This window comes from Pleurodeles waltl, chromosome 3_1 (genome assembly GCF_031143425.1).
Source record: "Pleurodeles waltl isolate 20211129_DDA chromosome 3_1, aPleWal1.hap1.20221129, whole genome shotgun sequence".
Lineage (NCBI taxonomy): Eukaryota > Metazoa > Chordata > Amphibia > Caudata > Salamandridae > Pleurodeles > Pleurodeles waltl.
In genome coordinates, this window is record NC_090440.1 from 1,639,670,469 (window position 1) to 1,639,688,688 (window position 18,220).

Genomic DNA, 18,220 nt, shown 5'->3' on the forward strand with positions numbered 1-18,220 from the left:
AAGAAAGTGGTAAATTTATTTTAAAGTTTTTATATTGTAACATCCTAGGAGGCTATTTAATCAAATTAGATAATGAATACTTTTGTAAATATATATAGAATCTCTCTTGGGCTTTTTGGCTAGAACAATTGAAATGTAACAATGTCAAAGCCAAGAGGTGGTGCACTTAAGGAGGAAAAATTATTTTCCACTTAAGTAGTTTTTAGTTCATACTATATCCTGCATGTCATTCATAGATGTTGTTCAAGGGGGTAATAGGATTTTCCTCCTTGCAACATAATTTTTGTTTGGTTTCACGTCTCATTTCAAAGCTATTTTGGAATAATTTATGCTTTTGACAACTTTTTCCCAAAATGCTAAACACTTTTTGTGATTCTCGCCGATGCAAAAAGAAATCATGGAAAAAGTTTGGTGAAAATAATTAAGCTCTGACTGATTAATGTGCCAATGAAGGTTAATGTGTGCATACAGCTCTTCTGAACACAAGTGCACCAACACTGACAGTATGGATTTGAGGCCTGCATTCTGCATTGCATTGGACCTTGGAAAAGGGAGTGGAGGGAAGAGGGTCACATCATCTCTACCTAACCCCACAAAATGGGCGAGGGATCTAGAACTCCCTTACAGAGCCCTAACTCCAGGCCATAGATATTAAGGCACTAGCCTTTTTTTCCATTCCAGTGGCGCTGTGGGTTGGAGACCTGCATTCAGCATTTAAATCGGGAAAATCAGTGTCTGAGGGGGCAGACTCAGTGTCTCTATCGAACCTAATTAATGAAAAAGAACCAGTCACAGCCCTCACTGATAAGGTTAGGAAAGTTGCCCATGATGAACCCTGAAAAGGCATGCAAACTTTACATATCACCACTTTGGCATGGAATGATCTTCTTGTGCCATTTTGAGTGACTGCATGCCATTCTGTGATTAGTAGCTGCAAAGAATGTCTTAGGTACCTTATCATGGATGCAAAGTATATTTTATGAGCAACATCTTAAATCATGGTTTTGGTATCTATGATGGACTAACCAAAATCGAATCATAAGGCGTACAGTACACACTGTTTCAAAGTTTAAAGATGTCTTAGTAATGTAATCATACCAACAGAAGTTTTACAAGCTTGCTCAGAGAAATACTTTTAATTTGATTTTGTCATTTTTGTATCCATCAGGGTGAATTTCTTCAAAATTCTTTGGACTACAAATCATCTCTTATTGCTGTAACCGGTCAAAATTGGCTTTTACGCCTATGTTCAAAGACTGGAGTAACACTTGAAAGAATATATCTTGCTTCTTACTGCAAATTCAGGTATTGCAAGTTGCTAATTTGCTTTGTTGACAGGATGACTAGTTGTAGGCATGGTCATGAGTTATTTGCAAAGTAACAAGCAGGATGCAGGTGTAATGTAAGTTGGGGTTTCCCATCTGCAAATTGCCTGCAGCCTGTGGTGCATGTTTGAACATATTGTATACATGCTCATTAACATGTTCATATTTTCATGCTTCCCACTTGCTGAAAGTCCATCAAGGCACCTAAAGGATTGTGTCAGCTGTTGCACCTTGGAGCAAAAACTAGACCAAAGGCTGTCATAGTAAAACAGGTCTCTCATAGTGTAAAACATGATGGGTGGGTAGCTCAGAAAAGTAAGTGTGGTTGTCTTAACTAATTTAAAATAAAAAGTCCCTCGTTACTGGTACTGTTCTATTAAATGCTGGCCACCCTGCTCACCATAATACCTTCACATGTACATTTTGCCCCCTAATTTGTTTTATGTTTTCATGCCACCGTATGAAAATCGGAATTGGATCTGTTCCTACTAGACCTGTGTTGGACATATCTTGTCAAATCAGCTGAGGACATCTGCATTGCTTCAGACAGGTTTAGGGACAAAATGTTTTCTATTGCTCGTCTGATTCTAATTTTTAAATATTTGTTGTCTTTGGTTTATTTCTGAAATGCTATTCGTATGCATGTTAATTACTTATGAAATTCAGTGTAATATTCTGTGCACCGGGGCATTGATATACATTTCTCTAAGTAAGTAGTGAATTCTTGGAAGCAGGATCATATTGACTGGTTCAGTTCTCTTCTCTGGCCCTTAAAAGTAAATGGCATGACTGTTGCAATTTTAAACTGTCACTTTCTTGTTTTAAATGCCATATTTTGTTAAGAAGATGATACTGAAAAGTTCTGTTCAGTTGCCTTGATTGCCGGAGGAAAGAGTGACTTCTTGCAGTAGCCACAGTGCAATCCTGCAGAGATCAGTATACATTAAAGCTGACAAGTGTCTCCTTAAGAGGGTCCTATTTAGAAGGAAAAAAGCACAATGGTAAAACAAACCTTGTAAATCAATTATCTAAGTTCTGATTGAAGCTTAGGATTAGTACTGAAACAAGTAGCAGGGCACTAAACCCTTCCTGAAATCAGTAAGGAAAAAAGAGCTATGCAAAGATACCTAGAGTTAGAATCCAGTAGAAAGTTCCAGCTGCAAGGTGCAAAGATCGGGGGGGAAATATTAACAAACGAGCAGCGCACACAATGAACAATAAGGGGTTGAATGCATTGCAACAAACCCTTCATTTAGACTTGCATCTTTATAAATGATACTAACAGGAATAGACAACACAGGAAAAGACTCTGCAATCATCTTGCATTGGGAACCTTTGTTAACATCCCAAGGCAAAACATCCATCTTGGGAAAGGCAGGTAATAAGGCTTGCCCAGGCCTGTTTTCTGATAATCATGGTGTCCACATGGTAAACAAAGAACAAGCTCTTGTGATCCTACTGTCACTTCCATCCTATACTTCAGAACAGTTTGTGGAGCACCCCTCCTGGTGACCATGACCGCTGAGAGCGTGCCGCCGACAGTGCTACTGCTTCAGCCCATTCCAGGCCTCCAGTAACCTCTCAGCTCTGGGCACAGATATATATTATTCTCCTCCCAACCAAAAGTAGCATAGCTTTGAGTTATTTCTCGATTCTATCCTGCTGCCCATATTGTGGCGTTTGAATACATTTCCATTTCCAAACAAATTTTGCATTATGAATTGTATTGGCAATTGTTTATATTTTGTTTCAAATACTTGAATAGTAAAGAAAGGGTGTTTTCTGGATAGGTTGTCTTGCAAGTGTTCTTAATTGCTTCTCCTATTTCAAATCCATTCCAGACAGCATAAACATTTAGACTTTTCTGAAGCTTAGATATTTTAGTCTTATTGAACCTCCTATCATTGAATTGGATCCCAAATTGTAATCCAGTGGGATCACAATTTGGGATACCTTTAGAAGTTACTAGCCTAACTATATATTTCTTGTTTCAACTGTTATATTCTAAATTGGCAATAGGAAGCACATTTAACTCATTTGAACATATAAAAACAAAAGGCATTGCCATCATCAAATCAAATCAAGTTTAATTGCACAGTTAATTAAAACGATTGCATAACAGTTTTAAAAAATAAAATAAAAACAATCTCAGCTAAAATGTTATGTGTGCATTTGTTATTGATCTGCAATTTGCTGAATTGTTTCCATTTCACCTCCCAAACTCTGTCCGTGGGTTAAAAGCAGGGACTTTCTACAGACCTGCGGCGTTTTCACCTAACCTTCTTTCCCCTGTAAATGTTTTAACCCTCTTTTGCGTGTGAGCTCACCCCCTATCCCCCATTCTTCAACTGTAAAAGTGCTTGTGCCCTTTGTAAAGTGCGTGTGTGTTGTTTGGTCAGCACACCCCCTTGATAAGATGCATGTGCGTAATTTAATCAGCGACCTCTCCAACAGTCCATCTATGAACTATAAGCACGTATCCCCTTTTTCACACAGAGAACCCCCACACCCTCTGACCCGACGTTGAGAGCTGATGGTCAGTGCGCGCCTGTGACTTTGATAATTGCTTTATTTAGCTTCACCCAGGGCTGCATTATCGCAAATTGACCGTTGGAGCTTGTCCTAACTAATGGTATGTTCAGATGGTTGGGTGATCTCTGTGTCACTGATAGAAGTGCTTCGCAGTTGCTTCACTGTTTTTTCCCAATTCTTTAAGAAGTGATTTTAAAAATCCCACCTCTTTGCAGGCCATGGTGATTGATTTGACACTTAAACAGCCTATGACAGCTTGTCTGCAAGTAAAGATCTGCATGAGTTTAAAGGATGGTTTCAATAACTTTTTCCTTTCAGTTTCAAGTGCCAGACAAGCGCAAAAAATATAGGTTAGTGACTCCTGCTTGCATCCACATATTCTGCACATTTGGCTTGTGTGCTGAATTTTCCAAATGGTACACAAATCTTTGGTCCCTAGAAATCCAAACTGAAATAACATGAACTGGTGCTTTATGGGCATGGAAAATGCTCTGCCAAATAATCCTGCTGTCTCAGTCAGGGGTACGAACCTATCACTGCCCATGTGTGCATTCTACATGCCAGGGTGTTTTTGTCCATGGCAAAGTATCTGGTGCGAAACAAGACATTTATTATTTTTTTGAAAGCTTGTTTCCGCATGCCTAACACCCATACTTCTTTCACGTCTAGGTCCTAAATAACCTGTTTAGATGATTTCCCCATGTACCAGCTGTGTTGTTAATTTGTTGGTCTTTCACTTCAAAGCCAGCATAAGTTGTTGAAGGACCTGCCCCTAGCCTCCAACATAATTTGATGAATGCGCCCTTGCTCTGGAAAGACTGACGTTTTAGACCAAACTCGAGCCGCACCTGGGCCAGGATGCACTTTCCAGGATGTGAAAAACAACTTTATATGTTATTGTTTGGATTTTGTTCAACCTATTAACCGGCCCTGCATGATTTCAGTCCCGTAGGTCACTGTGGGCAACAAATGAGCCGACATTACTGTGAGAAGATGACTCAGTGATGGACAATTCAGTTTTGTTTGTTTGCTTTTGAGGACCAGAAACTTCCATATATTTTCCGGGACCCTGGCCTTCTTTGAGCTTTTGAGGACCAGGGCCCTTGATTTTCCTGGAAGCCCTGTCCCAGGACTGTCTAATTTGAAAATTTCACAACTGTTAGCTTCTCCATGTTTTTCAGATTTGTGTCTGCACCTGTTGCTCCTCTTAACGCTCTGTTTCCTCTTGCCATTACAGGCCGCAGCGGCCCAGGATATCGAGGCGGTTCTACTTTTAATAGCTCCATTCCCTATGATTTGAACATGGCCTGATTGGATAGTAATCGGTCTATGAGGCTCAGGGAGGCCCATGTTGTTAGCGAAGCTTTTTGGTCACTTCTATAGGGATGTGGTTTAAATTCTATCGATATCAGGTCAGATGACATAATGTGGGCAAAATCACCCATCTCCCTTGTCAGCTTTATAATGTTTCCTCTGTTTAGTATGTCAAATGTGCCAAGTGATCTGTAATTTGGTATTAACAGAAGTCTGTTAGCCTCAGGGCACTGAGATGGTAAAGCCCTCTCTGCTGTTTTCACCCTTGGGAGCATCTGTGAAAGGGCTCTGATGGCTCACATGCTGTCCCTGTTGATGCCACAGCTACTTGTCCTACCACGGGGATTCTTCATGGCCATCTCAACTAATTCTCCTCTCCCTCCCTATTTGAAGATGTTCCAGACTCGCACCCCGAAGTGCCATCTTCTTTTTTTCGCCTGTGTTGATCCTGACACCCTTGCTGATTTCCGGGCATGGGGCTGAGCACACAGGGCCCTGTTCTTCCTGAGCTGTTTTTGGAGCCCCCTGGTTGACAAGGGCGATTCCTCCTTAGTCTCTCCCATAAATGGCTGAACTGTGGCATTTCTTTGGGCATCGAGACGCAGTCTTCCTGAATCGGAACTATGACTCACCCCTTCTTTTACCGCTGAGTTATTTTCATGCTTTGCCGGTTTAGTATTTTCCACTTCAGTGGCAGCCAACGACGCTGGGTGACTACGTTGAGTGAAAAATTGCCAAATTGTCTTGCTGTACCGTTTTTTCTTTGTTCTGCCTTTCTTTGCTGCTTCTTCTCCCTTTTAGTAGTCACTGGCTCAGATTCTCCTATGTCCGCATCCTCAGTTGAGTTCTTTGTCTTTCTAACGCTAGATTTGTCTGTCCGTGGGTAGCTTTTTTCGATCCAGAACTCTGGATGCCCACTTAGCTGCAGGGAAGTGGAGGTTGCCTCCCCTGTGAGAACCTCTTCTAGATATTCCATGTTTGCGTCTGGTAAGTCTTTTACATCAAATTGAAGGACCAAATGCCTTTCCATTGGTCTTACAGTTTGGGCTCTGACTTCTAGGAATATTTCATTAAGGATCGAAGAATAGACCTGAGGCTTTTCACCTACCGTGGTGCACTGGCACGAGACATTGTTGGGTATAATTATGTTTTTGTGCTCTCTGAATTAAGTCATTAAGGGCTTGCAGCTTTTAGTCTATGCCCATGATGTGTTCTGCCACTATATATATAAAAGATGCACTTGAAGCTCCTGTTTATCCGCCTGATGTTTAATTGCCGATGACATCATGTCCACAGTTGACAGGAGCACTCCACACATGCTAGCAGGAACCTCTGCTTTTAAAATCCCTTTAGTCAATTCCTCCATACTGCTTTGACTTTGGTCAGGAAACGCACAGCCTGGCTTGACTATCTCAGTCATGCTAGAATCTGATGGCTGAGGACACCTACTTGAACTTGAGAGGGCTTGGCATACGCTGCGCAGCTTTTCCTTGTTTCGGTGAGCTGCTTGTACACTCAAGGAACGGAGTTAGAGTGACTGTGGTAATGTCCATTTGACCTCCCACCTCCTGCTTTTGTCCAAGAAGAGGAAAAAATGGATTCTTAATTTGTGGGGCGTTGGCTTCATGCATGATTGAGTCTGTTTCTAAAAGTTCACTTAGGGGCTTGACCTGCGTTCCAGGTGTCTCCGGCTGCCCTGAGTAACTATCTGGTTCTAATTTTGGACTTAAACACTCCCAAATGCTGAAGCTTGAAGATGGAAACGACTCAATCGAGCCTGCCTTATTGTCTGACTTCTTTCTTATTCCTGGTGTTGATGAAGGTTTACTTTGCCTCTTTGGAATGAACTCTGACACCTGGTGGGTGCTCACCTCAGCTGTGAATACAGGAGCCCCCCCAGTAACGCCTTGCGTGTTGTCATTCGTGGCCTCATCCGGCCCTGCATGCTGTGTCATGAGGAAGTCTGTTATTTTAAACCCCTCTTTTTTCCAGGGGTTGTGGATTTACCTTTCTTTGGTGCCTGATGTACAGTGAGAGATTTTTCCTCCTTAATCAAGTTATATCACTGAGGCATTTTCCATGGAGCTGTGCCTTGCTCTCTTAGCCCCACTTGGGGCTGCCTGTGGTTTTCCAGATCGCATTTGCTCTTGCCGGTAAATCGACTGTGAGAAATCCGCAACTAACCCATGAATACTAGCCAAACACTTTACTCCCCACTCTTTCCTTGAGGAATGAGACTCCAAGCACCCCAAGCAAGTTGGATTCTGAAGGAGTTTTGATAAATTGATCTTAGCTTGAGCTGCAGGAGATTTTACAGAGCCGTTGACTCCTTAGCTGGACTCTTTTGCTAGTCTGGGGTGCTTTTGGGGTAATTATTTGCACCGTCACGCTCTTTTTTGGGTTGCTCCTTGGCTCTCCCTTGAGTTTGGCTGCTGTTCGCAAGGTTTATCTGGGGCTGACTACCTCCTGCAGGCCAAAGCAGGGTGGCATGAGCACCCCCAGCCGGGACCCCCTTCTCCAGGTGCTGGCTTTCTCCAGGTGCAGTAACTCAGGAACTCAGCGCTTTTGCTTTTGTGGAGAGGCACTGCATTCCACTGTGGAATCGGAACCCCATCGCATGCACAAGCTGCACTGGTCAAACTCCAGCCGCTTCCATGCTATGCAAGAGTTCTGCAGCCTATTGCTGGATACTCCACCCGACGCAGGCCTCCAACCCTGCCTGCCTGCCACCAACAGTAAGTTGCGGCGAGGAAGCGGCAGGGAAGTTGGGACACAGTAGCAGGAGAGCACTTAAAATACTGAGAGAGGAAGGGGGGGCCTAGCCAAAACATTGAAGCCCTAGGGCGGTACAGTGGGGGCCGTCAAAAGACAGTTCAAGGGGAGCTTTAGGCTGGCAGGCTGGCGTGCAGACAGGGTATCGGGGAGGCGGGCTGGAAAGGTGGAAGAGTAGCGGATGGTCAGCAAGTGGCTACTGAGAGTGATGCCTTGTGCGGCAGATCTGAAGTTTTGCAGCGCATCCCCCCTCGGAGACCAAACGCCTCCCACTGCTCCTCTCTCCCTCCACACACCGTCCGTACCACCCCATCCACTCCCTCCGTGCCGCCTACCTTCTCCTGCTCACTGATCACTCTTGCCCCAAGATTGGGACCATGTCCTGCTCTCCAGCCCTCCGATCCAGCACCTGATCCTCTGCCCCCACTTGCTCTCTCGCAGTTACGCTGAGCTCTGAACTTTGGGCTCAACGTAACAACATCACAAACATCAAGTATATATTTTTTGTATTGAAAATAAAATCTAGTAAAGTTAATTGGAAATAGGACTTGTTGGAGCAACGTTCCATATCTGCTGATCAACATGTTTTAGTCTTGGAGTTTAATTAATTAATGTACTTAGTAGACTTCACTTTTACATTTACTTCAGTAGAACCAGTTAGACTAACCTGGAAACACTGATGTGTAAAAGAAAGGCTGTGAACTTGATACATGATGCTTACCTTGAGTGGAGTGACTTGACGATAATTAGTGTGTGACATGCTAATGTTAGAGAGATGGTGTTTGTAAATTGCAGTGCTGTTTATATATGATTATTTCCAATGGTTCACAGATGCAGTGGCCTTGCTTCATGGCTGTTTTCCTTTGATACAGACAGTCGATTATTCCAGACTTTGATGAGCTTAAACGCTCCATGCCTTTCTCTACCTCAAACCTATTTCCACCATAATGCATTTTAGGTGGCCATGGCTGCTGAGTTGCCCCAGCACTTACTATCGATCCTTACTGTATCCGTTTGTACATCGTTCAGCCTGCCCATTCCTCTGTCTTTCCAGCACACCACCTCATGTCTGTAGATTTATGTATGGTATCTGTGTCTCTTTTTGTGTGCATAGATGCTGTATGCCTGTTAAAATCCAAAACAAGAGGTTTCTCCAAAGAGACGTTTAACACTGATTTGGTGTTAATAGGCCAGTGTATTATTCATCACAAATGGGGTTTTCTTGGCAGAAGATTTAACATAATTTGTCTTCCCTACTGTTTGTGTGTGTTTGTAATCTGTGACTGTATGTCAATTTTCATGTTGTATGTATGTCTGTTGGCATGTGTGCATAGATGTCTTTACATCTTTTAGGTCTATGTGAATTGGGGTATATTTGTTTACCTGTGTACATGGATGCCCTGTATGTCTGTGGCTTGTGTGCATTGGTGTATGTATGTTGCTGGCCTGTTGTCATAAGTGCATCCGTTAGTTTATTTGTATGTTGCCCATACGTGTGTATGAATGTGTGATGTGTCAACGAATGTGTGTTGTGGGTCACTGTTTACATAAAGATGCCATACACATTTGCGTTGTCAACAGATCTTCATTTTGGCTAAGGCTGTGTGCTGTACATGTCTGGCAATTGGATTCAGTGTGGATAATTGTAGATGGAAAGACTGTCTGTCAGAAGTAGAAGTCATCATGTGAACACAAGGACAGCAAAGAGCAGGAGCCCCAGACTGAGTGCTAATCAGTTTTGGGGAAATATAGAGAAGTTTAAAATGTTTCATTTCTTTTCTATAATGTGTCATATTTTTTTATTTTCTCTGGGATATAGATACTTGGCTTGGGATCACTGGGATTCCTTTGGCCCTGTAAATGCAGTTTTAGCTTCACGCCTTGGGTGGGAGACTGAGGATTTAAAGGGGGAGGGGGGTCCATTCCTTGAAGGCTCAACTAGTTTGGCCCTCTTCAGAGGTTAAGAAACAACAGTCTGACTTTTTGAAAGTGACGTTGAAGATTATTAAAAAAATAGATATGCACGTTTCTTTATTTGCAGTTGTTTACAGAAGATCTGTTTCATTGCAGTAAAGTATTTTTTGATGATATATCTAGCAGGAAATTGTGTAAACGTTCTTGGACATAGTTCACTAACTGATACTTGATATTTAGATCGTTTTACAACTTAAAAACTGATCATGGAGTTTTCCCAATGACATACCTTACATGACCAAAGATTAAAATATTTTTCTCACTAATGTTCAAAAATAGGTGTGGCGTGACAGCTAGGGCAGGCCTGTTGCCTTTTGCAGAGCTGCGGTTACAATAGACCAATAAGAGGTTCATTTCACATGTATATGATAGGGGTCACAAGTGAAGTTTGCTCTATCTTTGCTCCAGAAGCAAAAAGTTCACACCTGACTCTGACGAGCAGGATCTCAGTATAGTGGGCGTTTAAATTACAGTATTGACTCCACATTGACTAGATCCCATGTGATCACCTCATGGCTAGCCATTCCCATAGGCCCTCGTTAAGCAGCTCATAGAAGCGAATCCTCATCATTTATGACTCTATGAGGGCTGGATAACTGCACATTTTATTGTCATGTTCATAACAATTTATTATTTTGTCTGCAAGCCATTCTTGCTGCATATCATCAACATTTTAGAAATTAAATGCTACAAAAGCAAGTATCACACAGTGTTTGTGAATGTTCTTCTGCAAACCAAGCTGAAGGTGAAGTCAAGAGTATGACAGCTAAATTATAATCTCCGACTTGACGTTTGTCTGCATAAAAAGATCCAAATTACTAACCATACGTTATATTTCTGGGACAATCTCCAACCAAAAAAATCTTGAGTGCTGTATGAAAGCTAAAACAGCATTGATTTATGGTAAATGCATTGCTGTTTGGAAAGCAGAAAAAAGATTGAGGTTTAACCTGAAAGTAAAGATTTTGGATTTTAAAAAGAAAAACAAAATTGCTAGAGTGACAAAAATATTTAGGCAGATTATTCAAACAAGGAACACTGTCGATAAAATTAAAAATGCCAAATAGCAATTTGATTATGTTGCATACTGAAAATCCTGAGGAAGATCTTTACAAGTTCTTACAGTGGTTAGTTAATCCTGGAAGCAGCAAATGTCCGATGACAACTGAGGTTTTTCCATTTTCAATCCCACAGTTCCCCAAGGTCAGTTTCCCAGACTTAAATGGGTTTTTGGTTTCAGTGTATTAATGTATAAGGCTTTACTAACTGACCTTTCCGTTATACCTACAAGCAAAATAATAAATCCGTTGTTGAATGAAATTTAATTTTACATCACTTGTACCAGAAAGCTGTAATGTATGCCATAGGTCTAGTGATGGGGCTAAGGAAAAATGGCCCACCCTTATCAAATTAGAAAACTCTTTATTAAATCTTGACATACGCATTACAATGACTGGTATGTGTTTAAAAAGGTTGATGCATTTGGGGCTAGAAATATCCCATTTACATTGTTATAGTTAGACACTGAAAATGATTATCAATGAACTGACGGGCCATTTCTCCACCTGGTCCTTCAAACAATTCGACTGTACCCCTTTGTTCTTCTAATTCATCTTTTCAAATTCGTTGAGGTCAGAATGTGTGTGAGTGGTTTTGTAAGGGGAACATTGCACGGACACACACCAGGGTTGTTCTTTCTCTTGCCTCTTGTTTTTATGATACAAGAGACCCTCTGGTGAAAGGAATTTTGTCTAATAAACATCTTGACGGTCAGATTACAATAATGCTATTATTTGTTTAGTCAAAATGACATGCACACAATTCCAGGGTTACTATGGTAACTAAATATTTTGGGCTAAGAACCACATTTGAAGAGCAAATACTTTAAATTGTGCGTTTCAGTCATAGCTGAGTATGTTGATTATGTGAATAAAATATATACATGAATGTCTAGAGTAATTGGAAAAATGTCAATACCTCTGCCCTCTTGTGTACAAGCTGTTATGGGATTTGCCCCTTTGGCATACACTTTAATGTCTCATGGTGAAGAAGCAGCAAGATGAACATTACTTCACAGTTATGGTGCTGTGTATGAACATTTGCAGTTTCTGTCCTGGGCTTGAAGATCTAACTGTTACAGAGACAGGGGATAACCTCTTGCAAGTCGTGCAAAAAAGCCAAAATAGGGAGGAAAGTTCTGCTTAGATCTGCAAGTAGAGGTGACCTGTCAGTGCTGCCTATTTTTTTCTAGTGTCTCAGCTAGATTTGGTCAATGCTACTGGAAAAAACCTACAAGGGTTCCTTTGAAAGAAATGTTTTAGCTTCTGCAAGAAGCTGAAATATATGTTTGTCCAGTTCCTGCTGGCTGTGTGATTACCCTTAATTTTCAGTGTTTAGCAGTACTCTTTTCTAAAGCAACATATTTAGCTTTTTGCCCTCCTCTTTACCTCCATCACGGACAACCCTAACTTTAGTCCTGTTGGGGAGAAATATATATAAGGTATTGGAAAGGACAGAATGCAAACCTAGGGTAAATTGTGCAGTGTACAGACCCCTCTAAACTGGGGGTAGAATTTTCAACCAGAAAAGAATTACAAGTGATTGGTTTTATCGCATCCAGAATTACCTGGTGTGATAAGACCCAGGCACACCTCCTCCTGCCAAACATAGATGAAATATGTGTCCAGAAATGCAGGAAAACAATCCGAAAAGCTGCTGTCTGCCAGACTCTATCCGGGGGAGCTAGAGGGCAAATGGGCTACTTGTTCCCAACTGTGATAAGTGAGGTCGGGTCAGTTATGTTATGTGTCACGTTATGTGTATTTTTATAGCACACTATCACCCGTGACGGTATCCCGGTGCTTTGCAGGTGTGTGAAGCTAGCCTCAAGGGGAATGTTATGTTTGAACAGCCAGGCTTTCAGCTCTTGCAGGCATCTAGAAGAGAGGAGGATGCTCTGATGTGGTGTGTGAGATCATTCCATGCTTTGGGAACGATGTATGAGAAGGTGCAACCTTTTGACCTGCTTTTGTGTTTGCATGGGATGTGTGCTAGTGTGGGTTTGAATGAGCGGTGGTGCCTGGAAGGTTGATAGAAAGGTATGCAGCTGTTAAAGGAGGCTGAGCCTGTGTTATGTAGTGCTTTGTATGTGTGAGAAGCTTGAACTGTGTGAGCTTATCTATAAGATGCCAGTGGAGTTCCTTCAGGTGTGGAACAATGTGAGGCCGGCATGGGAGGTTGAGGGCAAGTCTGATTGCTGTGTTGGGACCCTCTATAGTCTTTTTGTGGGTGTGATGGTGATTACTGCTAAGAGGAGATTCCTGTAGTCCAGCCAGCTGGTGATGAGGGCTTGGGTGACTGTCTTCCTGGTGTTGTTTGTTAGCCACTTGCAGATTTCTCTCTGTATCTTTAGAGTGTGGAAGCAGGACGTGACGAGGACATTGACCTGGGGGAAGCATGTGCAGTTTGCTGACGATGATGATTCAGAGATTTCTTGCTTGAGGGCTGCTGGTGCGATTAGGTCCAAGGTCTGTTGGCCACCAGGCAGAGTCCTATGGTGAGGCATCCTTTCAAAAGATCACTACTTTTTTCTTATCCATGTTCAGCTTGAGGCATCTACTTCATCCAGGTGGGCACTTCTGTCAGGCAGGAAATTGGAATTGTGCCTTGTGCTGGGTGTTTTGTCCGAGAAGGACAGTATCAGTTGCATGTTGTTGGCGTAGGAGAGTGTTGCTATTGTGTGCTCGGATGATTGTTTGCTAGTGGGGTCATGTAGATGTTAGAGAGTCAGGCTGAGCGAAGAGCCCTGCAGGCTTACGCAAATGAGTTCCTGGGTTCCTGAGCAGTAAGGCAGCGTGTTGACGTTTTGTGTTGTTTCGGTGAGAAATGTACAGGTCCACTGTAGGGCAGGTCCGTGCATGCCAGTCTTTTGGAGCCATTTGACCATAGTGGGTTGAGAGACTGTGTTGAAGATCACAGAGAGTTCATGAAGGAGAGGCTGCTTTTTGTCCTGTGTCTAGGATCAACCAGATGTTGCCTGGTGCTGCAATGAGGACTGTCTCTGTGCTGTGCATAGCATAGCTGCTCCAGACCAGTTTATTTCCTTTGATTTCTGGGACTTGTAGCCCTCTTTTATGATGGAATAAATACAACTAAAAGTCCTAGAATTCAAAGGAAAAACCTGGACTGGAACAGCACATCACGCATGGACATAGGAAACTTGGCAGGGCAGGCTGTGGCTTGCTCTGAATCTTTATTGTGTGGCACAGAGGAGCTGCTGGATGGAGAGGTCCGCTGATGGCTTTTTCTTGGCTGGGTATGATAGAAGGGAAGTCGGTCAGTAGTTCATGAGCTTGGCTGGGTCAACTGTGGAATTCTTCAAGAGGGCATGGGTGGTTGTGTGTTTACAAGCGTCTGAGAAGGTAGCTGTGTTGATGAAGCTGTTAAGGATGAGGGTGAGAGTTTTGCTGATAGGGATGGACTGTTTGTTGAAGGTGTGGTGTGGGCAAGGGCCTGACTGTGCCCCAGAGTGTTTGGTCTTCATGATTGTTGCAGTTTCCTCTGTGGTCAGGGTGTTCCATGTGGTCAGAGTGTGGTCTGATATTGGTAGACATTTTACCAGGATGCTCCGGTCCAGTTGTGGGTCAAAGATGTTGTATATCACTGTGATTTTGCTGCAGAAGAAGTCCAAGAGGATGTTACACAGTTCCTGTGTTGGAGTGATGGTGCTGGTGGTTGCTGCAGGTGCAGTGAAGCCCTTGATGACTGCAAATATTTCTTTGCTTCTGTTAGTGCTTTTGTTGATGTGACCTTCTTGGTTTCCTGGATCTGCTTGTGGTACTGCCTAAGTATGGATTTGAACATATCCTTGTCTGATTCATTCTGTATTGCTCTCCACCTCTGTTCTAGTTGTTTGTGTTGCTATTTGGTCATTCTGATTTCCTCTGTGTACCAGCTGGCTGATGCTCATTCTCTTCCTAGTTAGCTTCGTTTGCAAGGGTGAGGGCACTGGCGTAAGTGGTGATCCAGTCATTGAAGTTGTTGATGTTTGTTAATGGGTGGTCTATGTGTTCTGGTTGGTTCTCTGTTATGCTGTTTCAGCTTCTCAACCTGGGTTTGTCGGGGTAGTTCTTCTGTGGGGAGGGTTATTGATTGTAAAGCTGATAATGGTGTGGTTGGTCCAGGGGTTGGTTGTGAGGGTCTTGATCGTAATTTCGTTGAAAGAGTTAAAGACTGGGTACAGTATGTGTCCTTTGGCGTGACTGGGGCCTGTTTGGTGTTAGGTGAGTCTGAGGTTTCCAAGGCTTTTGAGGAGTGTGAGTCAGTTGGTTGGTCCAGTCTTCTAGGTGAGATCTCCTAGGAGGATGTAGGCACTGGACTCAATGACTAGTGGAGTTACAAAGTCTGTGATGTTGCTGGTGAAATTGGCCTGGGATCCTTTTGGGTCAGCAGACAAAGGTTCCACCCTGGGAGAAGTTGGCTGTGATTTGCAGTTTGAAGTTGAGGTGTTCCATGTAGTCCTTTCTGGTTTCTGTGGAGGTGGTGCCACTGATGGTGCCCTTGAGAATGCTGGCGATTCCTCCTCTGGGTCTCTTTTGTCAGTCTTGCCTGATGATCTTGTATCCAGCAGGAATGGCTGTTGCAATGCCTGGTGTTGATGCTGCAGTCAGCCATGTTTCCCTGAGGAACAAAAAGTCAGGTTCATCATCGTCCAGTGATTCTCATATCTCCATGGCGTGTTTTCAGAGCGAGTGGATATTGAGCAGCATGCACACTATGGAGGAGTGGGGTGCTGGTGAGTATTGGTTTGAGGGTGCCTGAGCACCTTACCTGTAGGATGTTGTTAGTTTTGTTGTGGTGGTGTAAGTCCTGCTGTGGCTCTGCAAATTAGATGAAGTACAACCCTTTCCATACTTGACTGTCAGGGCAGCAAAGACTTCTCAGAGATGTGTTGTGGTGGACAAGAGCCCAAAACTTGATAGTCAGCCACCAGACACAATAAAGTATCATTAAGGTCAGTGCTAGTTTTTTAAGAAAAACAAAGTAGTTCAATCACACAGCATCACAAAATACTAAATATTCCAAAGGTGGTTCAGTTGTATAGTTGTATACCCTCTGTGGAATCGAATGAAGTGCAGTGATCCATATGGTGCCCTTAAGCCCAGCTTCTCTCTTATGGGACCCAGGCAAAGATATGGGAACAGGTATAAGTGAGGATCAGATGTAGATCACTTGTGATTACTTCAAAGATCAGCTTGTGGGTCTGTGTGGTTGTCTTTTAGGCCAAGACATTTGTGCAGGAAAAGGATGATGTTGGCAGCAACAGTTTCCCTCTTATCATAGTAGGCACAATCTGTCAGTTCATGCAGACAGAGTACCAGTGCTGTCAGTGTGTTCACACACTCAAGTTTCCACTGCTGGGCAGGAGTCCAATGACTGTGGTGTAGCTTTTCTCAGGATGACTGGCACTGAGCAATGGCCTTGGCATGTTTATAGGCCATCACAGCTTGTGGGCTAATGTAGGCAGGCATTTGTTCTTCAGTAGTTGTGTCCCTGGAGCCCAATGCAGGTGGATGCTTGTCTGTGGCAGTTGTGGCACTTGAGGCACATGCAGCTGCTCATATTGGGTGAGCACCTCAGGTGGCAGCTGCAACACTAGCCCCTTGGTGTTTATGTGGGTGTGGGGAACCCCGGGAAGCACAGTGGCTAATTAACACAGCTGACAGTGGAAGCTGCAATGGGAGACCGAGGTTCAATGCAGTCTTCAAGATTGTGCCAGCCAGCTTTGGTTCCTTCCAACATTCATTGACTTGTAAGTGTCCTACACACTTCTTCTGTTTCTCTGGGCAGACAAGCATTTAGGCAGTATGGCAGACCTTCAGCTTCTACAGAAAAGTGCAGACCTGGTCACATTGCAGACCTGGTCACATTGCAGTCCTTTGAGTACTCTGGGGAGCACTCACTTTCTTGGTCATGAAAGACTTGCAACTAGAACACAGTGGGTTGGTTTGGATGCCACGTTTACACACATTTCCCATACAACATGTGGACCCACTCTGGGGGTTTAGAACCAGTTTGAGTTGGTTCTGCTCTCCAGGCACAGCCTTTGTGAGAAGGGATGGTTCTGATAGCATGTAGCAAAGGGGTAGCTCCAAGCAGGAGTATCCTAAATATGAGCACAATAAAGTGTGAATTCTCTGCACATCAATCTCCTGAACCAGTTATCAAAGACAAAAGGGCAGGCCTTGCCTAGAAGTCACCTCCTCACCTTAAACAACAGAAGCTGCAGCCCCACACCTGACACCTACCATCCATGAAATGGCTGTGCTCAGGAAGAACTAATTAGCAGCCCTTTACTAACTCTGGCCCTCGTGGAATTTCTAAAGGTACCCCTGTCTCCAACCTTCATTTTCTGGGTCTTCACCCTCTAGCCTTAAGAATGCTGTTAATATTAATTGAGGTTGCGATCTTCACCCTTCATCATGCTAAATCTGTAGCATCCAAAATAGATCCCATTGACTCAATACTTCAATTCCTACAATGCACAAAGTCCTACTAACATACATGTACTACACGTGCACTGCACATACAACTACACTTTACGTGCACTGGAAATATCTTTGCGAAGTCAAAATAAAAGTCAGGATACCTGTGTCACATGCAGTGCACTCTGAGCTGTGGTACACAACTGTTTACCATGCAGGGAACAACCCTGTCCAAACACCTTCATTCCACACACACCACATATTCTGTGGACCACAAGCTAATAATTGCATGGCAATGGTGGTGTGATACCACATGGTAATAGTAATTCTTGTGCAACATTTGTCCACCTATGGTGGACCAAGATATATAATATTGCATTTGTCAAAAGATATGCTACGTAAAGTACGCTTACAAAATCTTCCTGGATGTTGACTCCTCTTCAGGGAATTCACCATAGATATCTGTATAGATATATCAAAGATATTGTGCCTTTAATGAGAATCATGTTTTAATTGCAAAGCCACTGGACGAAGGTTTCAGACTGATATTGTGATTTGATAAACAGTATTAAAGATGTATTGCTCACTGCCAAGGGCTGTACCAGTTGTTGAAGGCCCTGAGCTTGAGTTAACCAGGGAGAGGGTCTTTAACAACTAATGTAGTCTGAGGCAGAAGGGCTCTAAGGCTATTAGAACATTCCATCCATTAACGGTAGAAAATTCTAAATTAAAAGGGGGAAATATAAAGATAAACATTGGAATGTTGGGGCAGAAGCTTATACCAGCCATTATAGGCCCAGAGCAACTCCATTGTTTTCA

The 18,220-nt window shown here is 43.0% G+C and overlaps 1 protein-coding gene across 4 annotated transcripts in view; it reads left to right on the top strand.

Moving 5' to 3' along the window:
• Nucleotides 1-18,220, top strand: part of DCAF17 (DDB1 and CUL4 associated factor 17) — a 444,850-nt gene that overhangs the window by 128,440 nt on the left and 298,190 nt on the right. For all 4 annotated transcript variants that reach the window (XM_069225322.1, XM_069225323.1, XM_069225325.1 and 1 more), the window contains one exon: nucleotides 1,169-1,305. In XM_069225322.1, the coding sequence (XP_069081423.1) occupies nucleotides 1,169-1,305 (137 nt within the window). The remainder of the gene's footprint in view (nucleotides 1-1,168; nucleotides 1,306-18,220) is intronic.